This window comes from Schistocerca serialis, chromosome 5 (assembly GCF_023864345.2).
Source record: "Schistocerca serialis cubense isolate TAMUIC-IGC-003099 chromosome 5, iqSchSeri2.2, whole genome shotgun sequence".
Classification (NCBI taxonomy): Eukaryota; Metazoa; Arthropoda; class Insecta; order Orthoptera; family Acrididae; genus Schistocerca; species Schistocerca serialis.
In genome coordinates this window covers 387,793,533-387,820,610 of record NC_064642.1, presented here as the reverse complement: position 1 = coordinate 387,820,610, position 27,078 = coordinate 387,793,533, and the positions used below count along the sequence as shown (strand labels likewise).

The 27,078-nt window shown below is 44.4% G+C and overlaps 1 protein-coding gene across 2 annotated transcripts in view; it reads right to left on the bottom strand.

Moving 5' to 3' along the window:
• LOC126480812 (mucin-17-like) overlaps nucleotides 1-27,078 on the bottom strand; it is a 435,691-nt gene that overhangs the window by 34,685 nt on the left and 373,928 nt on the right. For both annotated transcript variants that reach the window (XM_050104138.1, XM_050104139.1), the window contains exons 4-5: nucleotides 19,354-19,476; nucleotides 3,406-3,532 (exon numbers count right to left, since the gene is read on the bottom strand). In XM_050104138.1, the coding sequence (XP_049960095.1) occupies nucleotides 3,406-3,532; nucleotides 19,354-19,476 (250 nt within the window). The remainder of the gene's footprint in view (nucleotides 1-3,405; nucleotides 3,533-19,353; nucleotides 19,477-27,078) is intronic.

Here is a 27,078-nt window from a genome sequence, read left to right as displayed (position 1 = left end):
GAGAAGCCATAGTCTAAGGCGTCAGCGATTTATCACCCGTGTGTGAGGATCTTTACAAAGAAAGCAACTCGAATAATCGTCATGATCCACCTTAAGACTTTAGCACGGGGATGAATGGAGCTGTAAGGTACGTGGGAAAAAAAAGAAAAAAAGAAATAGATGACCGATAAGCAATATTTCGTAGCGTTAACACCAGCACGTTATTAATTTTTTATTACGTGTAATTTTAAGCGCACAAACTCTATAGCCCACTTTCCACTCGTGTAATTCATACAAGTTACGGACATTACCTGGGATTCCCACGGTTTTGTATCTTTTAGAATTATTTAGTCACTTCGCGTCTTCGAACGCTAGAAAAGCGAAAATACCAAGTGAGAAACTGAACCAGGAAGACCAGGGCCTCCCTGGTACCTGACATTTGTGGGTGATCGCAGGATCTGGCTCATGGCAGTCGGCCTAAGCATTGTCTGCGGTGCCAGAGCATACCGCACTGCAGGCAGCCCACAGCGCACGCACGCCAGTGGAACGCGCTATTCTGGTTAATTAGACTGTCAGGTGTCGATCTAAAGGGTTGAATGAATCAGCAGCCAAAAAATACACACTAGTGCCACCATTCGAATCCAATCTTCTGCCGTGAAAATTACGCTAGTCCTGGTAGTAAATCAAATGGTTCAAATGTCTCTGAGCACTATGGGACTTACCACCTGAGGTCATCAGTCCCCTTGACTTAGAACTACGAAAACCTAACTAACCTAAGGACATCACACACATCCATGCTCGAGGCAGGATTCGAGCCTGGAAGCCGGCCGGTGTGGCCGAGCGGTTCTAGGCGCTTCAGTCTGGAACCGCGTGACCGCTACGGTCGCAGGTTCGAATCCTGCCTCGGGCATGGATGTGTGTGATGTCCTTAGGTTAGTTAGGTTTAAGTAGTTCTAAGTTCTAGGGGGCTGATGGCCATAGATGTTAAGTCCCATAGTGCTCAGAGCCATTTGAGCCATTTTTTCGAGCCTGCGATCGTAGCAGCCGCGTGATACCGGACTAAAGCGCCTAGAAGCTCTCGACCACAGCGGCCGGCAAGGTAGTAAATCAACGACTCTTTGTTCCACTGTACACTGTGCGAGAACGGTACTGTTGAGTATGACATTGGGACTACTAAAAGCAAATACAGCGCAGAAATACATCGTCTGTGAGGAAACAACATCTGGAAAACAAGCATTCTGAAATCATCTTCATTAGGAGTCCAAAGAGAAGACGGACTGGTTTTTCAGTAGAATAACAAATCAGTTTGGAGCAAGATACTCGTACTGCAAGGGTAAAAAATTGTTTATCTGCAATTAATATTATAAAAATAAACAAAATATGTGTGTTGGATGAAGCACGGTCAAAGATCATAGAAAAGGTATGAATGCATTTGAAAAGTGGCAGTGTGTTATAAATTAATCAAATCAGTACTAGGAAGGATCGCTCAGAATGATATTAGATGCGCCAATCCGTCCTGTTCAAAAGGAGTTATCTGTAACTGTTATGTCAAGGTGATAACTGCAGAAGATGTTTCTACCACTTTCTGAAAATTAAACACGCTAAAATGCGTGAGAAAAATAATCAATCAAACAGATCTTAAGAGTAGCAAATGGAAATACAAAATTCATTATAAAAATAAGATACACATCCAAATACAGAGTGAGATAATTCAACAGAAAAATATATAAAAATCAATAAACTGATCTGTATTAGAGAAACTACGTCTCTACACAAATGGATGCTCAAGAGTAAACTGCAAGATGAACAGATTATTGAAAGTGAAAAATCAAAAGTTATGTAATGTTGGTAACACTAATAAGAGGTTGGAAAGTGATAATCAATCAAGATATTTACAATTATATGGAGAGACTGTCAAGTACTGTGAAAAATTAGGCTACTCTTCATTATATATACTTCTATAGATATACTACAGATTAAATTTACGCAAAACTAATGAGATAGCTCTCAGAGAATAAATTACCAACATCGTGTGTCAGAGTGATAAAAAATAATATTGAAAAAATAGAATGCAAAAGAATCTCGAGTGTTTGGAATAATGACATTTAGGAAAACTTGACAGTAAGCAAAGACAAATAAAACTGTGTTAGTAATACAGAAGGAAGAAAGTAAAAATTAGAAGATAAAATGAATGAATGCTGTGAACAGTAAAGGGCTGAAGAGCTGATAATGAAGAAACCAAAACTGTGTTGGTAAAAACAATACTACGCACAATGGAAAAATATAAAAAATTACCTAGCGGAAGAAGTAATTTATCAATAGCGCTTTCTTACTGAGTAGGGAAAGTATCGTTTAAATATAGTAAAGTCAAATAAGACCATGCTTTAGAAAGTAAATGGTCTCTAAGGTGCAAAAATTGCTGAAGAAATGGTTCAAATGGCTCTGAGCACTATGGGACTTAACATCTGAGGTCATCAGTCCCCTAGAACTTAGAACTACTTAAACCTAACTAACGTAAGGACATCACACACATACATGCCCGAGGCAGGATTCGAACCTGCGACCGTAGCAGTCGCGCGGTTCCTGACTGCAGCGCCTAGAACCGCACGGCCACCGCTACCGGAAATTGTTGAAGAGACTAAACTCCAATACCAACAGAGAAATATGGGCACTTATGATAGAAAATTAATACCCAGTGAAGCAACACTGGTATTCTTTCTCATTTTACAACAACGAAATATTTTGGTCGCACCAAAATCAGAATAGGCCAAGGAAAAAGATATAGCATGTTGAAACAATGATGTGCTGCAGTGATTGGTCTCTAGGACTAACTCTGGTCTGAAAAATCTGTTACATTCAGCGAATTTAGTGTGAAGTAACGACAAACCCTTTCCAACTGAAGTTAACAACAACATGGGAAGAGATTCTGTTCAGGTAATGTAGTCAGAGATTCTAGATGCACGTATTACTGAGGATAAGCGAACTTACTTCCAAGCTTCAACTGAAATATAGAAGACAGCCACAAAAAGTTCACTCCTATTCAAGAAATTATGTCGAACGATGGTTTTTACCCTGGAAAGAAGCATTCAAATCAGTTAGCGAAGTTGGACGCATTTTGTCCTCCACAGAAGCTAATCTTCTTGAGAATATAATATTCATCTTGCATTGATTAGTGGAAAAGAGGGCAAAGCATCGGGTTTAACTTCAAGGTACCAAGTGAACCGCACAGGCGACTGATGAGATCATTTTGGTAAGGAATTTAGATGAACCATGCTCACTTGGCGTCAGTTATGTGTATACCAGGAATGGATACTGTGATAAAGGTCTATTTTGGATACTGTGGTATGGGTATATTTTGAGAATACGACAGAGAAAGATTGGTCACCAGTTATCTGCGTCGGACGACGTCTGTTCGTACTGACTCACCAGTTGTGGCGGCACCAGGTGACGGTGCCTGCGTGCTGCGCATGCGCTGGACGTGGCGGCGCGTCAGGAATCCGCGCACGCCCGCCTGGATCTTGGTGGCAGCACTGTCCACTGACGACGAGGACACCTGCAACACATGCCTCACATGACACACCCTCGAAAATAACAAGAAGTTCTAGAAATTACTAGCTATGTTTCACACAGGATATTTTTCAGTTACTGGCATGAAGGCCCGCCCATCTGAATAAGCTTGCGATAGTAACGCCTGCAGAAAACATTACAACCAGAAAAAGGTGTATTGTATTGTATGGAACTGTGGACCTATAAACATCGGAGAAGCTTCGTCCCCGCCGTAGCCCGCAGTGGTACAAAACTACACAAGAGGCTAAGCAGTCCACTCACCCCAGGGTTATTGTGCAGTTCGGCCCCCAGTGGAGCCCGCGGGAACGTCTCACACCAGATAGTATAACCCCAATGTTTGCGTGGTAGAGTAATTATGGTGTACGCGTACGTGAAGAAAGTGTTTGCGCAGCAATCGCCGACATAGTGTAACTGAGGCGGAATAAGGGGGACCAGCCCGCATTCATCGAGGCAGATGGAAAACCGCCTTAAAAACCATCTACAGGCTGGCTGGCACACCGGTTCTCGACATTAATCCGTCGGGAGGATTCGTGCCGGGGACCAGGCGCTCTTTCCCGCGCGGGAAGCAGTGCGTTAGACCGCACGCCTAACCGGGCGGAGAGGAAAAGTTGACTACTCGCAGTTTGAATGTACTTCCTGTCAATTGCAAATCCGACACTGTCCGTGAGTCCACAGGCAGGACCTGCAAACCACAGGAAGTTAACTAAGGCTACACACAAAGGGACGGACCCTACAAATAAGGAAAAAAAGACGGGAAACAGTAAGAGTTGACATCAACGTTCTCCTGATATCACATCACTGGATGTTTTTCTGTGGGGTGTTCACCAATGCAGTATGGGATCTTCAAGAGCTCCTACGTGGATTGTGGAAGCCATCGGTGTCGTCCCTCCGGACACATTGCAGCGGACCTGGATGGAAACTGAAAACAGACTAGACGTCCTTAGCGCCACCGCAAGGACGTATATGGTAGTGTTTTCATTTTATGTAATTTTCTTTGAAAACGTATCTAGACATACAATTTACAATTTATTTTTGGGAAGGAAATAAAATTATTTCATTTGATTTTGTATTGACAGCAAACTGAAAATGGGGATATTTCGACAGACATCCTGTACTTCTGAAATTTTAGGATAAATGATTAAGACGTGCTCTGTTTCTCTGAACTGCAGTGTCTCAGAAATTATGCTAGTGTAGTGTACAAAGGGATAGTGAAACAAGTTATTATCACATGAAAACGTTTTATTGTAATCAAACGGTTTATTATTAAAACTGCATGCTTCTGTAGCACGCTAAAAGTGTGGGAGAGAATGATTATGAAATGCTGCGTTTCTCTGAACTACTGCTTCTTACAGCCAAATCTCCAGATGTCAGACACTCAGATGGGGACCAAACGTTGTATGGTGATAATCAACCAAAACTCCGATTTAGTTCGTGCTAGGTGCTGTTGTCCAGCAAAACGGGCATAAACGTTCATTATAAGTAACGCAAGAACTACAGGGCACAGGAAATTCGTCTCTGTGAGCTATGCCATCTGTGGTTTCCGTGGGTGAGTTGCTAGAGCGCTAGCTCCTTGTACGAAGGTTCCGATGTTCAAATCCCAATTATGGTAATTTTTTCCATATTGTGTGTGAAAGTGGTATATGGGACAATATTTTCCTGACATGTAAAAGGACTGTTTGGAGTTTACAGCATTGTCTTCTTGGCAGTCTGCTTCCGCTTTGTTTCTTTGAAAGCAGTAAATCAGTAGAGTAGATATATAATTTCACAGAATATACAATCAGAACAGAAAAAGACAGAAATAATTGCATCACACGTACGGATGTAATAATAATAATACACATAATAAAACTTACGTTACTAAACACAAACAAAATAATACATCTAACGTACGGGGCACTGCCATCTGCAGTCACTGTTTGTTGGTATTATTATTATTATTATTATTATTATTACTATTAGTAGTTCCGCACTTGCGATGCAGTTATTTGTTTATTCTATTGTCCCACTGTTTATGTTTACTCTGTGAAACTACAGATGCACTAGCTGCTTCATCACGAGTGGTGTCTGTTCTGTCGCACATGTCCGACTTAACATCACACCTATCTATACAAATGTACTCTATAGATTTGCTACGGTAACGAAGCGAGAGCAGACTACCAAAAGAACATTTCTACAAAAATTCCGAAAAGTCTTCTTACATGTCAGGAATATGCTGTCCCACATAACACTTTAACACATAATGCGCAGTAAAAAAAATTTCGTTTATTGGATTTGAACACCGGACCCTTTCTATAGCGATCTATGGCTCTACCAACTCACCAACGGAAACCTCAAACAATATAAATCACAGATAAGCTTCTCCTGTGTTCTGGTATTGCTTTTAATTAACGTTTACGCCCGTTCTGCACGACAAAAGCACATAGTACGAACTAAATCGGAGTTTTGGTTGGTACTCTATCAGCATACAACGTTTGGTCCAGACCTGAGTATCTGGCATCTGTACGTGTGGGTGTCAGAAGCCATACTAATGCATTGGTCAAAGGGATAATCTAAACAAGTTATTATTATATGGAAACGTCTTCTATATTATGTTGTAACTAAACAGCTTCTTGTTGTTGTTGTGGTCTTCAGTCCTGACACTGGTTTGATGCAGCTCTCCATGCTACTCTATCCTGTGCAAGCTTCTTCATCTCCCAGTACCTACTGCAACCTACATCCTTCTGAATCTGCTTAGTGTATTCATCTCTTGGTCTCCCTCTACGATTTTTACCCTCCACGCTGCCCTCCAATACTAAAATGATGATCCCTTGATGCCTCAGAACATGTCCTACCAACCGATCCCTTCTTCTGGTCAAGTTGTGCCACAAACTTCTCTTCTCCCCAATCCTATTCAATACTTCCTCATTAGTTATGTGATCTACCCTTCTAATCTTCAGCATTCTTCTGTAGCACCACATTTCGAAAGCTTCTATTCTCTTCTTGTCCAAACTATTTATCGTCCATGTTTCACTTCCATACATGGCTACGCTCCATACGAATACTTTCAGAAATGACTTCCTGACACTTAAATCTATACTCGATGTTAACAAATTTCTCTTCTTCAGAAACGCTTTCCTTGCCATTGCCAGTCTACATTTTATATCCTCTCTACTTCGACCATCATCAGTTATTTTGCTCCCCAAATAGCAAAACTCCTTTACTACTTTAAGTGTGTCATTTCCTAATCTAATTCCCTCAGCATCACCCGACTTAAATCCACTACATTCCATTATCCTCGTTTTGCTTTTGTTGATGTTCATCTTATGTCCTCCTTTCAAGACACTGTCCATTCCATTCAACTGCTCTTCCAAGTCCTTTGCTGTCTCTGACAGAATTACAATGTCATCGGCGAACCTCAAAGTTTTTATTTCTTCTCCATGGATTTTAATACCTACTCCGAATTTTTCTTTTGTTTCCTTTACTGCTTGCTCAATATAGAGATTGAATAACATCGGGGAGAGGCTACAACCCTGTCTTACTCCCCTCCCAACCACTGCTTCCTTTTATGTCCTCCGACTCTTATAACTGCCATCTGGTTTCTGTACAAATTGTAAATAGCCTTTCGCTCCCTGTATTTTACCCCTGCCACCTTTAGAATTTGAAAGAGAGTATTCCAGTCAACATTGTCAAAAGCTTTCTCCAAGTCTACAAATGCTAGAAATGTAGGTTTGCCTTTCCTTAATCTGTCTTCTAAGATAAGTCGTAAGGTCAGTATTGCCTCACATGTTCCAGTATTTCTACGGAATCCAAACTGATCTTCCCCGAGGTCGGCTTCTACTAGTTTTTCCATTCGTCTGTAAAGAATTCGTGTTAGTATTTTGCAGCTGTGGCTTATTAAACTGATAGTTCGGTAATTTTCACATCTGTCAACACCTGCTTTCTTTTGGATTGGAATTATTATATTCTTCTTGAAGTCTGAGGGTATTTCGCCTGTTTCATACATCTTGCTCACCAGATGGTAGAGTTTTGTCAGGACTGGCTCTCCCAAGGCCGTCAGTAGTTCCAATGAAATGTTGTGTACTCCGGGGGCCTTGTTTCGACTCAGGTCTTTCAGTGCTCTATCAAACTCTTCACGCAGTATCGTATCTCCCATTTCATCTTCATCTACATCCTCTTCCATTTCCATAATATTGTCCTTAAGTACATCGCCCTTGTATAGACCCTCTATATACTCCTTCCACCTTTCTGCTTTCCCTTCTTTGCTTAGAACTGGGTTTCCATCTGAGCTCTTGATGTTCATACAAGTGGTTCTCTTATCTCCAAAGGTCTCTTTAATTTTCCTGTAGCCAGTATCTATCTTACCGCTAGTGAGATAACCCTCTACATCCTTACATTTGTGCTGTAGCCATCCCTGCTTAGCCTTTTTGCACTTCCTGTCGATCTCATTTTTGAGACGTTTGTATTCCTTTTTGCCTGCGTCATTTACTGCATTTTTATATTTTCTCCTTTCATCAATTAAATTCAATATTTCTTCTGTTACCCAAGGATTTCTATTAGCCCTCGTCTTTTTACCTACTTGATCCTCTGCTGCCTTCACTACTTCATCCCTCAGAGCTACCCATTCTTCTTCTACTGTATTTCTTTCCCCCATTCCTGTCAATTGTTCCCGTATGCTCTCCCTGAAACTCTGCACAACCTCTGGTTCTTTCAGTTTATCCAGGTCCCATCTTCTTAAATTCCCACCTTTTTGCAGTTTCTTCAGTTTTAATCTACAGGTCATAACCAATAGATTGTGGTCAGAGTCCACATCTGCCCCTGGAAATGTCTTACAATTTAAAACCTGGTTCCTAAATCTCTGTCTTACCATTATAAAATCTATCTGATACCTTTTAGTATCTCCAGGGTTCTTCCATGTATACAACCTTCTTTCATGATTCTTAAACCAAGTGTTAGCTATGATTACGTTGTGCTCTGTGCAAAATTCTACCAGGCGGCTTCCTCTTTCATTTCTTAGCCCCAATCCATATTCACCATGTTTCCTTCTCTCCCTTTTCCTACACTCGAATTCCAGTCACCCATGACTATTAAATTTTCGTCTCCCTTCACTATCTGAATAATTTCTTTTATTTCATCATACATTTCTTCAATTTCTTCGTCATCTGCAGAGCTAGTTGGCATATAAACTTGTACTACTGTAGTAGGTGTGGGCTTCGTATCTATCTTGGCCACAATAATGCGTTCACTATGCTGTTTGTAGTAGCTTACCTGCATTCCTATTTTCCTATTCATTATTAAACCTACCCCTGCATTACCCCTATTTGATTTTGTGTTTACAACTCTGTAGTCACCCGACCAGAAGTCTTGTTCCTCCTGCCACCGAACTTCACTAATTCCCACTATATCTAACTTTAACCTATCCATTTCCCTTTTTAAATTTTCTAACCTACCTGCCCGATTAAGGGATCTGACATTCCACGCTCCGATCCGTAGAACGCCAGTTTTCTTTCTCCTGATAACGACATCCTCTTGAGTAGTCCCCGCCCGGACTAAACAGCTTAGTATTTTTAAAAGTGTCTTCATCAGTAGTACGTAATATACGTGGGAGGGCGGAAGAGACAGTAACAATGTGTGATACACCTCCCCCAGCCACCCCCACCCCTCTCAAAAACCGCACCCTGGGTCCGCGCCTGTCGGCACTGTAGTCAGTTGACGATGATGATCATTTAGGAGGCCCTGTGAGGAGGGCAGCATGGGCTTTAGCGCCGGGTCTAACGTTCTGTGAGACAAGTGTGTTTACAAGCTGGTAAGACGATTTAGAAGACGAAATGTGTACTAAGAAACAAGTCAAAACGGTGAACGTCTTCGGATTTCCTACAAATCTATCGTTTTGCCCCCTACTGTTAATCTTTGTACCCTGTTGGGCTAAAACCTAAACCTGCAATCTGCCTTCCTAACAGCAAAAAATGTTTGGTTGTTCCACCCTAAGACGTTCAATATATGGCACGATATTTAACAGGCCCCAGTCGATGGCTTAACAAATAATATCGGATCTTGTAGTCTCTCTGCGAGCACTGCATGCTGAGGATTAACTGCTAGTCTATGTGGCTGCAAAAAATCTGTATATTACAACATTTTTTCTAATAATGAAACCATTATCTGTTGACGTTACCTACTAGGTCATTCACGAATATCCTGAATAGTTACCGTTCCATGAAGTTTCACTTCTCAGGGCGTCTGCGCATTGAGGACAGCGTATTGAGATCTGTTTCCTAACAAGTCTTCACTTCAATCCCAGCATCACCATATTTTCTGTTTGCTAATTATCATGCGGAACGGTACAGAACGCTTTCCGGATGCCGACAGCTGTAAACCTTTCCTCCCTCCGCCATCAATATCTCAAGGAACATAGCGAATTGAGTGTCACAGTGTTAATGAATATACAGAGTGACCCAGTCATCCAAAAAAAATGCATCATAAATCAAATAAGTGACAGACTGGTAAATCTTTTCCTGGCTGATTAATATACTGCAAACTATTCAATCATGCATTACATTAAATCTATCTCTGGAAATCTTAGGCAGCAGTTTACGTATCATAAAAAATAACAAAAGCATGCACTACACTCATCTATCTTTCAGCTAAACTACGACATGTCCACATTTAACATAAGAGTAACTGTTTTATTAGAAATACAAAGTACTCCGTTAATGTGCAGCATTTTCAAAAATTCGTAAAAAATTCGTAGCTCGGTAAGCACTCTCGTTCCACATGAAACAGTCTCTTACGAAGATGGAGTTACTAGTTCTCTAGTGCGGTGTTAACTGTTGCTGTTCTGATAGTTCAAGTGTAAAATTACAGATCAGCTGATGGCGGAAAGAAACTGTTAAAATGTAGAAACAATAGTATAATTTAGAATATCCACGAACACTGAGGAACCACAATAACTGGTACACCCGCCTACTATCGTGTACAGCAACCACGAACACGCAGAAGTTCCGCAACACGACGTGGCATGGACTCGACTAATGTCTGAAGTAGTGCTGGAGGGAATTGACATCATGAATCCTGCTGGGTTGCCCACAGATCCGTAAGAGTACGAGGGGGGAGATCCCTTCTGAACAGCATGTTGCAAGACATCCCAGATCTGCTCGATAATGTTCAAGTCTGGGGAGTTTGGTGGCCAGCGGAAGTATTTGACCTCAGAAGAGAGTTCCTGGAGCCAATCTGTAGCAATTCCGGACGTGTGGGGTGTCGCACTGTCCAGCTGGAATTGCCCAAGTCCGTCGGAATGCAAGTATGTGTCACCTGTCAGAGTCGTATCTAGATGTATCAGGGGACCCGTATCACCCCAACTGCACACGTTCCACACCATTACAGAGCTTCCACCAGCTTGAACATTCCCCGCTGACATGAAGGGTCAATGGATGTATGCGGTTGACTCCATACCCGTGCACGTCCAACTGCTCGATACAATTTGAAACGAGACTCGTCCGACCAGGCAACATGTTTCCTGTCATCAACAGTCCAATGTCGGTGTTGACGGGCCCAGGCGAGGCGTAAAGCTCTATGTCGTGCAGTCGTAAGGGTACACGAGTGGGCCTTCGGTTCCGAAAGCCCATCTCAATGATTTTTCGTTGAATGGATTGAACGCTGACACTTGTTGATGGCCCAGTTATGAGACCTGCAGCAATTTGCGGAAGGGTTGCACTTCTGCCACGTTGAACGATTCTCTTCAGTCATCGTTGGTCACGTCCTTGCAGGATCTTTTCCCGGCCGCCGCAATGTCGGAGATTTGATATTTTTCCTGATATTCACTGTACACTCATAAAATGGTAGTACGGTAAAATAACCATTTCATCGCTACATCGGAGATCCTGTGTCCCGTCGCTCGTGCGCCGACAATAACACCACGTTCAAACTCACTTTCATCTTGATAACCTGCCACTGTAGCAGCAGTGACCGGTATAACAACTGCGCCAGACACTTGCTGATGATGATGTTCGGTTTGTGGAGCGCTCACCTGCGCGGTCATCAGCGCCCGTACAAAATCCCAATTTTTTCGCAGTCCAATTTTTCTTCACAGGCCAATGTAGCCACTGACACGAATGATGATGATGACGAGGAGGACAACACAAACACCCGGTCCCCGGGCAGAGAAAATTGTCAACCCGGCCGGGAATCGATCCCGTGTCCGCGTGATCCAGAGGTAGCAACGCTAGCCACTTTTTTCCGTATCAACGAGAAAATAACGAAAAATAGTAATATAGTAATACATTTGAAACATTAGACAGGATATTTGTTACATGTATACAAAAACAATTATTACGGGCCACTAAGGATGCTTCGTTAATGAAAGGAAGCGAAAGCCGTATGGGATAAAAACAAACAGCTTTTAATTTAGTTGGTCTACATTTCCAAATAGATATTAGTAATAAAGTAATAATATGGCTGCAAAGAAGGAACGACAGAAAACATCAATGTGACGGTAGTGGAATAATATGGGGAAGGAAATACAACATTGCTCCTAAAAACAGTAATTTTTCTTGGAAGATGATCTTCTTGTTTAGCACAGGTGTTAACCAACTCCAGGACGGGCATCGGTATCAACTGCGGGGTCTACCGAGTGCTCCTTTCGATGCGTACCTACCAGATGGCGTGGGTGTCAGTTCATACACACAGTGGCGAGCTGAACCAGGTCTGTGCTTGCTGATGACGTACAGCGTCATCTGCTTACGAAACTTATTTTTGTTTGTTGCCATTTGCTCGGAAGCAACCTTTGCGAACAAAAAAAAATGTTTCTCAAAGCCAAAATCAAATTTCATTTTCCTTTAAGAAGAAATTATGAGGAATAAATAAGGAAAAGTTTATATATATACAAGTCGTCGTGCGACTTGTAGTTAAAGACCAGTTCTTACAGGAGCGCCTGAAGTGTCTCCGCCTACAGCAGGCCAGCTCGTCCAAACGTGTCTTCTCGTTGCGTAGGCGTGGGTTCTGGGTAGCAGATCTATTCAGTTCGGTTCGGTTAATACAGTTTTCAGCTTCTCAGGGCTTGGACGTTCCAGCTACGAGGTGAGTCATCGAAGGTGCTCCGTAAGAAATTGGAAAAATATTGCTTATCAGGACGCAGGGTCGTTCGTTGAGATAAGTCCAATATCGTAGCATAGACTTGTCGCCAGAAGTAAAAAGATAGCGGATCGTGTGGCCACAGATCCAATTCACAGAGTGAGTTTTGGCGGAGGGGTAGAAAGTCTTATCGGGGTACAAAAGCATGTGGACGTCGATCTGAGCTGGTGTCTGTCGAGTAAGAAACGCCAAAATTCGCCGCGCAAGTGTCCAGACGTCGAACGCTGTGCCACAGTGGAACCGGTGGACATCCGTGTCATTCACTCCACAGTGGGTGCAGAGGGATGAATCGGCGAGATGGATGCGGTGCAGACAATAACGGTTAACTTGTTTGCCATTCACGGTGATGTACCACGCTGATTGAACGTCTGATTCGAGAAAACGCGCATGGATCGCCTTCCATATGTGTCGCCACACCTACTGTGGATACTTACGTTCGATGGAGTTGGACGGGCGGCACTGTTGTAACAATTCGGAGACTGTTTTCGTGAGGTACAAACGTGGAAGTGGTAAGGACCGGTAGACATAACTGAACTCCAGGAAAAATCGTTGGATGTAATAAAAGGGGGTTGGAATGGTCGACACCAGTACTGGGGCGGACAAGGAGGCCGGCGCAAAGTTGTGAAGCAGGAGGCTAGTAAGGCTCTGCGGGCAACGATGCCAAAGTTTTAGTTGGGATCTGACGTAAAGTGCCTTGACACGTGTCGCCACGTGGATGAGTCCCAACCCGCCACGATCTCGTGGCAGTGCAAGGGATTCATATTGCACCTTGAATAACATCCCCGAGCTGACGAAGGAGCCGAAAGCCATCAACAGTCGTCGGGCCAGGAGATTTGGGACTGGTAGTACCTGAGCCACGTGTGGTATACGGGAAGCATGATACATGTTCACGTATTGCGCGCGTTGGATAACGTCGAGAGCTCGTAGCCGGTGATTTGCGAGATTTGCTCTGATTGTCTGTAGCAAGCGTCTACCATTGATAGTCGCTGAGCGGTGCAGATCTGCTGCGAAATCAAGTCCAAGACACCGTATGTTGGTGGCGACATTAAGGGGGGCAACGCATCTCTCCGGCAAGCCCTCACCAGTGAGCAGGACCTTGGATTTTGACACGTTGAGGCAGCTCCCCGACGCTTCGCCGTAAGTCGCCACCCATGTCAGTGCTGCTCGTACTTCATCTTCACTGTGCAGATATAGTACTATGTCGTCTGCGTAGGCTGTACAACAAAAACGGTGGCCGTGCACAGCCATACCCTCCAAACGTTGGCGCATGCCCTGGAGCAGGGGTTCCAAGGCGAAAGCATACAAAATCGTGGAAAGAGGGCAGCCTTGTCGTACAGATAGTGCGATGACCAGGGGCGCTGTGAGGCGACCATTGTACATGATTTTAGAGGTTGCACTACTCAACAGGCGCATAACCACTGTGACAATATCGCCAGGAAATCCCATATGCTGAAGAACTGTCCGTAAATAGAAGTGGTCAGCACGGTCGAAAGCTTGGCTAAAGTCCAGTGAAGACAAGGCGCCAGGGAGACTTTGATAATGCGCCAATGCTATCGTGTCTCTGTAATGGCAAAGGGCCGTACGGATGTTGTCGCCTCCTAGGGGAGTCTGGTCGCAGTATGTGACGTAACGTGCGACCTTCTTGAGTCGCGATGCCAATAGCCGTGTGAATATTTTCATGTCGCTGTTGAGAAAAGTAATTGGTCGATAGTCCTGAACCCTCGATAACCCGTGCGGTTTATGTACGGGGATAATAATGCCATCTAGAAAGGCGCTCGGGACCACTGTCATCGGTGACATCAGCTCTTGTGCGATTGCCGTCCACGTGGGAGCCAACAAATAGTGAAAACTTTTATAAAATTCGATGGGTATACCGTCAGGTCCAGGAGATCTGTTATCGGAACCCGCCTTGATAGCATCTACCACTTCATCTGTGGTTACGTCGTCTTGGAGGTCATGCACTGCATTCTCCGGAAGAGTGTTCGTAGTAAGGTGAGCGACTTCTGTGATCAGTGCTGCAGAATCCGGTACGGTAGCGTATAGCCCGGCAAAATGAGCATGGAGAGCACGACCGATGCTTTGTTGGGTGTCGTGCCGGCGCCCTTCCACATCAGTGAGTACTTGGAACAGAGCTCGTCGTCGTCGTTGTCGTTCCTGCAGGAGGTGGTACATCGACGGACGTTCTTGAGGGATACGATTAGAAGCACGAGAACGGACTACAATTCCTTCCAAGTAACGCCGCATGATAAAGGAGGTCTGTGCCTTCGTGCGATGGACCATCGACTGCCGGGCTGGCGAGAAAGGCATCGTCGCACAGTCACGTAGTATGGTGTAGTAGAAGTGCAGGGCATTAGTTTGCCACGCCTTAAATTCCTTCCCATAACTCATCAGTGTCTTCCTGAGGGTCGGCTTTGCACAGGAGAGCCACCATGATACGGTGGAGTCATAGGCTTCTCGACGATGGAGGCAGCGTGCCCACGCTTCTTCTACCATACGGCGACAGTCTGAGGAGGTCAGGTGAGCGACATTGAGTTTCCACAGACCACGGCTATGCCACACTCGCTGTCGGGCGAGAGTGACGTCACAGAGTTACGCATCATGGTCTGAAAAGGCCAAAGGCCAGACTTCCGCATGACGTGTGCCATCAGCAAGGGAGCGGGTAACGTAGATGCGATCAATGCGGCTTGACGAGTGAGAGGTGTAGAATGTATAGCCCGGTTGAATTCCGTGGAGCTTCTTCCAAGTGTCAACAAGTCGTAGACGGTCGATGACCACTGAGAGAGATGCACAAGGTGAATGTCGCAGGAGTTGGTCCGCAGGTTCTTGCGTCGAGTTAAAATCCTTACCGAGTACCAAATCGTCCTGCGGACCTGTGAAGAGGGGTGTGATGCTTTCGGCAAAAAAAGTTTGTAGGTCATGACGGCGGCCAGTTCCGGACGGAGCGTAGATATTAATAATACGCACGCCGAACAATGTGAGGGCCATACCTCGCGCAGTGGGGAGGTAGATGACGTCCTCTGCAGGGAGTCAGTCGCGTAGCAGAATGGCGACGCCGCTACCGGTGTCGGATGCGGGGGAAACACGTGCGTTGTATCCGGTGGGAACTAGGAAGTCAGCCACAAACACCTCTTGTAAGAGTGCTATATAAACATCCGCAGAGTAAATAGTGTCTCGGAACATTGCCAGTTTATGGGGGGCACGAATGGTGGCAAGATTCGTCGTGGCGATAAGATATTGATGTGTACGGCCATCCTCAGTATTTGCCGATCGTGCGGTAGAAGTAGCCGGCAGGTGGAGACCCGCCGGTGGTGCCGCAGTGGTGATAATTACTGGCGGGGCGCCAGCCCCAATGTGGACTCCTGTGCAGACACGCTGGCAGTCTGTTCCACTTCTTCTTAAACGTCATCTGCCCAGGAAGCTGATGACGTCAACATGTGACGGTCTCGTACTTCCGGAACGGGTGTTGTGGATTCCGCAACATGAGTAGCAGGGGGACCGCCGTCATCATTCGTTGACAACGGCGGGGACACGTCCCGAACGGGGAGAGGAGGCGTCATAGGAGGGGCGCCTGTCGCTGCTGCATCGCGTGACTGGACGCAATGTGGGACATCACCGTCAGACAACAGGTCGACATCTCGCGGGGCCGTCTGAGAAAGGGCGTCATCGGAAGGCGTTCGTCGTCGTTGCCTGTGTTTGCGAGGCGACCGCTGTTTTCTGATGTGGCCTTCTGCATCAGAATGTGGTCGCCCGTCTTCTGACGCCGAACCTGTCTGGACAAAGGCAGACGTCGGCACGACACCGAGGTCGACGTCCATGGTTCCAACAGGAACATCGGTTTCGGTCAGCAACCCGGGCGGTCTTGAAGCGAGCACTGGAGGCGACGCCGCGCTTGTGTCGTCGGCGCGTTGTGCTGCGGCGGGTGGCGTTGACGATGCTGCTGGCGCGATCGGGAGTGGCACGACGGGGTCCTGTGCAATCTTGGCGTAGGAGATGGGTAAGGACGTGACCGTCCAAGCCTGGGTCTCTTCACGTAACGGCGGTCTAAGCATTCGGAACGTACATGTCCCTCCTGGCCACATCCTGCGCACGTTCGTGGCTGTCCATCGTACATGACGATGGGCCTCACACCGCCAATCAGCAGGTACGATGGGCCATGTTTCGTCAGCTCAATTTTTATTTGCCGGACGCCATTTAGTAGGTGGTAAATGTTTGCCACTTCTCCGCGACGTGACCCAAGACGGTGCCATATGGTTGGAAAGCGGCAATGACCACATCCTGAGGCACATCGAACGGGAGCTTAAACACCCGCAATGTCCGGAGACCGAATCCAGCATGGGGGACTGTCACAGCATCCATATGTCCATCAGAGGGTTTAAATTTTAGTCCGATGGCATGACGGTGAATTATGTCGGTGCAAATTTCCTCCGTCGACATCTTGATGTAGACAACACTTCCAGTGATGGAAAAGTGTATGCCGATTACGTCCTGGTGGTTCAAACGTAGTTCCTCTCGGATGAACTGTTCGACTTCGAAAGCTCTGGGTCGAGGATGTTCGGCCTGAAACGTTACTTTTATCGTTGCACGGCGGTACTAGTGCGCCATGGAGTACGTTAGTACTGAACTCGATAGACACAAACACCGCGACGCGGAAGTAAACACCGCCGAGAGCGGAGCGTCGGACGGCGCGCGGAGCAGCTCCGCACGCTAGCACGGCTGTGAGCCGACTGCAAACCACTAGACCACGAGCTGCCGATACAGACACTTGTCTTATATAGCCGTTGCCGAGCGCAGCGCCATATTCTGCCTGTTTCCATACCTCTCTATTTGAATACATATGCCTATACGTATTTCTGTGTCGCTTCAGTGTAGAACAAGCTATGATTTTTTAAAAAAATGGGACGCTATGGAGGAGGTAACAATGTGCTCTTCGCTTATCATACAGCTTTCCCGGCTGAGAGGAAGGAGGATTCAGAAAACATAATTAATGGACTGCAGAAACCCGTAAGGACAGAATGTGGGTGGTGATGAACAAATAATGAAAGTAGCACATAACGAAGAGTGTCAGAAAGTGACAAACATGTTATAAATCAAAATTGAACTGACAACAACAGAACTTCGTTGCTTTCGAACTAATATTACAGAAGATGCAGTAACGTGGAAGACATAAGAAAATAGAAAGAGTGCATTCATCAGTGAAATATTTTCCATGTCATAGTGTAGCATCAGAAAGAAAAATGTATTACTCTCAAGGCCTGGCACACAAACGAAGGCGAACAGACAAGAGGGGGCGGAATATTAGACAGCGTAAACTATTATTTGTAATCGGAAATTTCACTCCTCACAGAGTCCTACTACTCACGCACGACATAATGAAAGGATTGTTTGTGGAAAAAATAAATATATGGTAATTGTAACTGGGTCTGTACTTTTGTCTTCGGCACCTGATAAACACCTAGAAAAGTATAAAGAACTGTATGTTGAAAGAAAAAGGAATTGGTAATCATGTGTGTCATTATATCGGAAGTTTAATCTAAAACAATATTTTCACGTACCTCAGGTTTTTTTATTTACTTCAATGAGAATAATATAATGGCTCATGTTTCCAATTAATAATCAATATATAATTATGTATTTATCTTTGTTTTAATATACAGCAATTCAGTAATTTTCGTCCTTGAAATACAACAGAAAGTGCAAGTAGATTGTAATGTTACACACTTCATGTTCTCCTTCACAAGTGCAATTTAAGTATCGTAAGTATTAATTGCAAACAGTACAGAAGAATTAGAGATATTATTTTTCAGATGAAACTGACGCAGAGCAATTTTGGCTGTGAGGAATATTTCATGAGTTCTGTCACATTGCACCTACATGATCGAACGTATGAAGCAGAGCTGCAGTGAATACTGATGAATTTGGAATGCTGGAATTATAATATTCAGTTTACGTACTACACAGTTGAAAACTAAGAAATACCAAACAGACATTTTATGGAATGTCTCTCAGGAGAATTTTTTTTTCATCTTGATCACAAAAGCTGTCGTAAATATGCACATCACACGTGCTAATACGGATTGTGTTGACTTGATTTACATATCTAACGACGACCATCGCCAATTTCTGCTAACACTATTTTCGTTGGCGGTGACAGACACGCTATGTAACAGGAAGAATTGCTATAACTTTACCACGCTTCAGCTATGCTCTGCTGCTGTAACTCATTTCTGAAGCAGGAAAAACTCTTACCTGCGGTGAATTTAGTACCATGTGGCTGTAAATAATTCCCAATTAAAAGTAACAACAGCGCGAGAGGAGATTCTGTTTTTGAACAATAGAGGCTGCGGATACATTCAATTCTGCGGCTGTTTGTGAGTGAACTTATTTCCATGCTGCAACTGAAATGGGGACGACTGGCAGGAAACGTACACTCATCTTCAAAAAAATTTGGTCGAACTATGAAGCAAGAACGTTCTCAATTTTTTACTCCGGAGAGTATGTAAACGATCTATCGAAGTGTAAACCAGATCATCTTTCATAGATGGTATTCTTAGAATGTAATATTCAGGTTTAACGAGGAGTAGAAGATACAAAGTGGCAAGCAAACTACTAGGTGATATGAAACTCTAATGTAATTATAACAACGTCCTATGCAATGAAAATTTGGCAGAATGTATCGGAGGCAGTAGCGAGTGTGTCGCTTCTTACGGATTCTTCCTCCTCCAGTTCAGCGAGGTCGTCTGGAGAGTTCTCCAGCGGCGCGGCTCCCCGCTGCTGGTGCGGCAGCTCGGCGCACTCCTGCGGTCGCTGGAGCGCCGACAGCTCCTCCATCTGGCCAAAACAACCACACACTTAGACAGCTCCTCCACCTGACCTAAACAACCACACACTTAGCCAGCTCGTCCAGAACAACCACACACTCAGCCAGCTCCTCCAACTGACCAAAACAACCAAACACTTAGCCAGTTCCTCCACCTGACTTAAACAGCCACACACTTAACCAGCTCGTCCAGAACAACCACACACTCAGCCAGCTCTTCCATCTGACCAAATCAACCTCACACTTAGCCAACTCCTCCACCTGACCTAAACAACCATACAATTAACCAGTTCGTCCAGAACAACCACATACTCAGCCAGCTCTTTCACCTGAGCAAACCAACCACATACTTAGCCAGCTGCTCCACCTGACCTAAACAACCACACACTTAACCAGCTCGTCCAAAACAACCACACACTCAGCCAGCTCTTCCACCTGAGCAAACCAACCACATACTTAGCCACACTTGCAGCCTGAGTCTGCATAAGCAGCCCTCCTTTGGAGCTCTGTTGGAAAAAGTAAAATTGCTCAAGCCAACATTTTATCTGCTTACATTGACGAGCCAGAACATTCTGACCACTACCCAATGTGAGACTGAATGTCCCTTGGTGTAGTTACAGGCACGTAACGAGATAAGAAAAAGTTGTCTATAAGTGGAGTGGAGACAAATGGGGAATCATTCTAGAGACGATATGGGTTGCATATGTGGAACTCTACTGACACAACTGAATTTTATAAACGGCAGGTTGTTATAGTCCGGCGCCTGGGAACGAGCATCTCAGAAACGGTGAAGCTGGTCGGCTGTTTTCGCGCTACTGTCTTGGACATCTATGGAAAGTGATTGAAGGACAATGGAACCAAGAGTAAGCGACAAGATACTGTACGTCCATGCCTCACCACAGAGCTTGGAGGTCATGGATTTGTTTGCTTTGCAAGACAGGATAGGTGGCGGGCTATAGTAGATCTGACGACAGAGTATAATGCCGGTGCAGGTACAAGTGTTTCGGAGCACATCAATCCGAGTATAGTATCGAACATGGGGTTCATCAGCGGATGACCCCTACGAGTTCTCATGTGAACTCAACGTCATCGCCAATTACGATTGAAGTCGGCAGTAATCGAGATTAGATCCTGGCTCCACGAAAACGTGTTGTTTGGTCGGACATTTCACGTCACTTGATACACCAGTTCGATGCTCGTATCTGGATACGCCATCATCCAGAGGAAATTGTTCGAAACATGCAGTGCGTTACCCCCCATAAGCCAGTGGGAGCAGTATTATGCTATGGAACAGGGGAAAAGTCGGTAGTCTGGGCTTCCATTGGACCTGCGATGGTAATCGAAGACACCATGGCAGATGTGGACTACGTGAACATTATTACAAACCACCTGCGTCCTTGCATGCTCCATGTCTACCCGAAGGCGATGACAAATTCCAGCAGGGTAACTGTCCCTATCACAAGGCAAGAACCGTGCTACAGTGGGTTGGAGAGCATGATAGTGAACTCTAGTTGATGTCTTAGTCCTCAAAATCGCCTGTTCTGAATTTAATGTAACACATTTGGTACGGTACTGGGCGCCACCACGGGCGCTCATAAACCACCGGTCCGTAATTTGCGTGACCTTTGCGTAGACGTCTCGTGCTACATACTTCCGATAACCCACCAAGGACTTGTACTCATGTCACACAGAATCCCTGTAGTGTTGCGTTCTAGAGGTGGATCAGTAGCCTGTTACAGATGTGTCATAATTTTTTGGTTCATGAGACTTCCTGGAAGATTAAAAGTGTGCGCCGGAACAATAATCGAACTCGGGACCTTCTGCGTTTCGCGGCCATGTGCTCTACCACCTGAGCTACCCAAGCACGACTCACGACCTGTCCTCGCAGCTTTAATTCCGCCGATACCTATTCGTCTACCTTCCAAAATTCAAAGTTCTGCAAGATCTGCAGGAGAGCTTCTGCGAAGTTTGGAAGGTAGGAGACGAGGTACTGCGGAATTAAAGCTGTGAGGACGGGTTGTGAGTCGTACTTGGGTAGCCCCAGATGATAGAGCACTTTCCTGTGAAATGCAAAGGTCCCGAGTTCGAGTCTCGGTCGGGCCCACAGTGTTAATCTGCCAGGAAGTTGCATATCAGCGCACACTCTGCTGCAGAGTGAAAATTTCATTCTGGTTTTGGTTCATAATCGTATATGGAAATGGAAGCATGTCTGAGTGTGTGTCTGTGTGTGTGTGTGTGTGTGTGTGTGTGTGTGCGTGTGTGTGCGTGTGTGTGTGTGTATGTATGTTTCACATCAGCGCACACTCCGCTGCAGAGTGAAAATATTATTCTGGTTTTGGTTCATCTTTGTAAATGAAAATCGAAACATGTACGGGCTGTGTGTGTGTGTGTGTGTGTGTGTGTGTGTGTGTGTGTGTGTGTGTGTGTGTGTGTGTGCGTGCGTCTGTGTGTGTGTGTGTGTGTGTGTGTGTGTGTGTGTGTGCGTGTGTGTGTGTGTGTGTGTCATTAAGGAATTACGATCATATATGGTATCAAACAAAATTTGTGAGGGAGGAACGCCTTATCTTGGATGGGGAATCATCGACATGTTTAGAAGCAACATCAGGTGTGCTCCAGAGAAGTGTATTGGGAAATTTGCTGTTGATATCATATAGTAATGATAATGATGATTGTTTTTTGGGGCGCTCAACTGCGCGGTCATCAGCGCCCTTACAAAGTCTCAATTTTTACAGAGTCCAGTTTTTTACCCAATCCAATCTAGCCACTGTCACGAATGATGACGATGGTGATGGTGGTGACGAAATGATGAGGACAACACAAACACCCAGTCCCCGGACAGAGAAAATCCCACACGCGGCCGGGAATCGAACCCGGGACCCTTATATATTAATGAAACAGTCAACTTCAAGTTTTTTGCAGATGATACAGTTATGTATAACGAAGTGAAATCCGAACAAATTTTCAGAAATTGTTAACAAAATCATAAGATTTCAAAGTGGTGTAAACATTAGCAACTTGCTCTAAATATTCAGAAGTGGAAAATTGTGGTCTCACAAAAAGAAATAACGTGATATCCTATGACTAAAATATCAATGAGTCGCAACTGGAATCAGTCAACTGATAACTGATCGTAACAATTCGTGGGAATATGAAGCGGACAGGCCGCATAGGTAAAGCAGATGATAGGTTTCGGTCCATTGGCAGAATGATGGGACACGCTTTCAGCTTACAAAGGAGAATGCTTACAAAAAACTCATGCGTCCAAAACTACAATATTGCTCATGTGTTTGTAAACAGAAACTACGTCCTAGTGGGCTCACCGGTACGGACCGACCGCCGTGTCATCCGCTGCCTATGGCATCATTGGACGTGGTATGGAGGAGTGTGGGATCGGCACACAGCTCCCCCGGCCGTTATCAGTTTTTGTGCCCTGGAACCAAGTAGCTCCTTAGTTGGCATAGCGAGGCTGGGTGCACTCCGTTCCAGTTCTCACACCATGGTAAAAATCCGCAACAGTATCGGGAATCTAATCCAGGTTCAGGGTGTGTAGCCCCTAGCAAATTAGAATATTTGGAAATATTTAGAGAGCATAACGGAATTACGTGAGGAATCTACGAAAACACTACAGTCTTCAACATGTCATTCCCACAGGGATCGTGAAGACAAGCTTAATTACAGCTCGCAAATCGTCATTAAAACATTTATCCTTCACTCGTTCCATACGCGAATGGAAGTGGATGATACCGTAATAGGTGGCACTTTGGGAAGTATGCTCCGCTACGCAGTTCACAGTAATTTGTAGAGTATGACAATAGATGTGTTTATAGATTTGACTTGGCACAAAGAAACTGTTTCATCCTTCTTTGGAGGGATGGTTGTGAGGAAGTGGTGACATGTAAGCATAAATGTAAAACCTCTCGAGCAATTTCAAGCATACCTGGAACATGTATGACTTCTGTCCAAAATATATATATACGTAGTACACTCCTCGCAGCCTTACACGTGGGCTGTGTAGGGAGTGACATGTAAAATAATCGAAAATTGACTACGTTTATTAGAACCCATAGTTTCCTACGTCGAGCACACAGTTTCCGGGGCTGTTTGACCACAGCGCCTATAACATTTAGCCTCTTGGGGGAGGGGTGAATGGTAGGAGAAGGGATGACATTTAAAGTTTAACTCTCGATACTTGGAACAGTTGCCATCTAACTTAGTCTACATATGATCTACTATACGAAAACATTCTCTTAGGGCTAGCACGTCCCTAAGACTCCTAGTCGTGAGGTTAGGGGGTAGAGGAGAGAAGGGCAGCACATCTAAATATAGCCCTACAATGCACGAAAAAAATTCATCCGAACTTAATGGACATACGGCTTATTATGCAGGAAAAACTGCTTTAGGGGTAATGCATCTAGACTCACATCAAGGTCATCCTGTGCCGCTCCAGAACTGCCAAAGATACGCCCCCTCCCTCCCACTGCCCCAACCCCCTCTGTAAAAGTACCTACCTTTTGCAACTTTTCCTTTGAAGATTTAGCAAATTTTATAATTCTGTAAGTAGGTTTAATAAAAATGAAGCATTATTGAAAAATATTGCTTAATTGAACTACACTGATAAAAATATTTCACACAATAAATTAAATCTATCATTGTATTAAATAAATCACATACCGAATAGTAATATTTTAAAAAATGGAAGAAAAATTATGTATACTGTTGTTTATATCAACTACTGTACATTGATTTTAGTATGATGTATAATAAAGAACGTATTTTATTTGCAACTCACAAATTATTAATAGCACATGAATTATACGTCAGATATAAAAGGAAAAGGATTATAACTAAGAATTGAGAAAATATCCCTTTCTAGTAATCGTGTTTTAGTTATAATTTTACTTTGTATTTCCATGCTTTGAGTTCACCAACTATGTCGTTCTCTTGACAAGATAGCTGAATTTATCCGTTTGCTCTCTCCCAATCTTGACCTTAAGTCAAGCATATTTAATATGCTGAAACTGAGTTCACAAGATGCTGCAGCCACTTGCAGTGCCCTAAATATCATCAAAGCTATTTCGATATTTGGATAAACATCCCTTAACCCATTTACTTTGAAAAACACCTTCAAAATATTCAAATGAGTAGTCGTGTCAGTGCTCTTCATCAGTTCGTTCACCTGGAACTTCAAATCAGCTAATTAGCTCCGCTGTGCAAATATTTCTGCCATATTTCGCACCAGATGATCTGCGTACTTTTCAAGATAACATACAGAGCTTCCGTTAAAGCGTTTTTTGAGCAAAATAAAGTCAGATGAAATGTAGTGGTTTACGTGAAATATGGTTTTCAATCCACTCATTATTCCTTCAGATACTTTCAAGCACCCTAATTCAAACAATTCATTCTGACAACAGCACATGTTTATAGTCTCAAACCGACGGAAACGTATCTTCTTGTAGGCGCAAGACTGGAACTAGAGAGATAGAGCAACTCGTTTATTTCTCCTGGTTCCCTTTTGAAGCCTTTCTTTCTTTTTTTCGGTCAGCTTTTGCGCTCCCTCTTCTCTATACGTTGTCGGCGAGGCCTGTTTCACCACCCACTAGATACGATCCTGAAGGCACCCCTGCACAAGATAGGAGTGGGAAGGAGGAAACATGAAAAAATAACAAAAATTCAAATGGCTCCAAGCACTGTGGGACTTAACATCTGAGGCCATCAGTCCCCTAGGCTTAGAACTACTTAAACCTAACTAACCTAAGTACATCACACACATCCATGCCCGAGGCATGATTCGAACCTGCGACCGTAACAACAACGTGGTTCCGGACTGAAACACCTAGAACCGCTCGGCCACAGCGTCCGGCTAAAAATAACAGAAAAGAACTTCCCGGGAGAGGGTATATACACAAACATCAGACGGTAGTCAATGATTATCACATAACAATGGCCAAGGAAAACTCGGCTGAAGACTCTAGTGACTTGCAATGAGATTTTCACTCTGCAGAGGAGTGTGCGCTGATACGAAACTTCCTGGCAAATTAAAATTGTGTGCCGGACCGAGAGTCGAACTCAGGACCTTTGCCTTTCGCAGGCAACTGTTCTACCGTCTTTTTTTCTTTTTTGTAAGAATTTAACTCAAACAGAAATGGTGGTTTCTGGCATGCCTGTTGCCTAAGACCTAAATGTGCCTTTATATTTCTCCAAAACACGAAACATTATTCTAAAGGCACAAACCGTGCGCCGTGCTCTCATAAATAAACAAAAAAACTTTCTGAAAATTGAAACTTAGACGTTATGTGAATATAAAGAACCTTGAAGATACACCTCTTCCATTTAGGATAAGAATGCTTGCGTTAAATCAAATTCCTTCTGTAGTACGAGAAGGCAGAAAGACACGGTTGCATATGTAGACTACGTTCTTTTCTTTGTCACAGTGTGTTCAAAGCAAATAGCCACCCTCGCGTACTCTTGCATGAGGTCATATTGAAATTCGACTAGAGATTTGCTCTTCCTTGCCAAGCAGAACTCGACGAACTTACCCATGAGCCAATAGGTTGAAAGTCGGTTCTGATTTGGATAAGGCCATCTTGTGAAAGCAGCAGTTCTTCCAGAGCTATATTATCATCAGTCGTGAGGTTCATTTTAGCCGGTTTATGTCGTGTCCATAGCCATACCTCGTTAGTGGCGCCACAAGTAAAACGGTGAAGTAATCAGTCGTCTGACAGTCCAAGCATTGGACGGTACTTGACAAGCCGATCTTAAAGAGACGCTCATTTGTGCTTATGGTGTTGTATAAAGCACAATACCACGCTGCATTCACAACGTAAGCTGTGAGATTTCCATCACCTACTGCTAGGGCCTTTGCCGTCCGAGATCTCAACAGAGCTCTGCATTTGTCTCTAGCGTTGGTGAGACCTAAACCACCTCTCTCATCGGGTACAGTCATGGTTTGATAATCTACCCTTAGGATTCGCCCTCTCCTTATGAACCACGCTAGAGCAGATTCAATTCGTTTCCCTATTGTGGAAGGCAAAGGGCAAATACTTGCGAGGTAGTACACCTTAGGAAGTATAGCGAGATTTATCAGCGTGATTTTTTGTGTCACATGTAGAGGACGGGTGGAGTTCTCTCGTAATACCGCCCGGAGACTGTTGAGCTTCATTTTACAATTCCAGGCTGCTGTCTTGACAGGATATTTGCTAAACCGTATCCCCAGACGTTTGATGGTGTCCGCTTGTTCAACTGGTCCTGTTTCAACGAATCCTATCCCTCTGCCTAACTGTAAAATGCAAGATTTACTGACATTAATTTTAGCTCCAGAACAAGGACTATATGTCTGAATCACGTCCTGTATCCTCATAACATCGGTCGGATAAGTCAGATACACGGCCAGGTCATCAGCATAACATCTATGGCTCTGAGTACTATGGGACTCAACTGCTGTGGTCATAAGTCCCCTAGAACTTAGAACTACTTAATCCTAACTAACCTAAGGACAGCACACAACACCCAGCCATCACGAGGCAGAGAAAATCCCTGACCCCGCCGGGAATCGAACCCGGAAACCCGGGCGTGGGAAGCGAGAACGCTACCGCACGACCACGAGATGCGGGCGC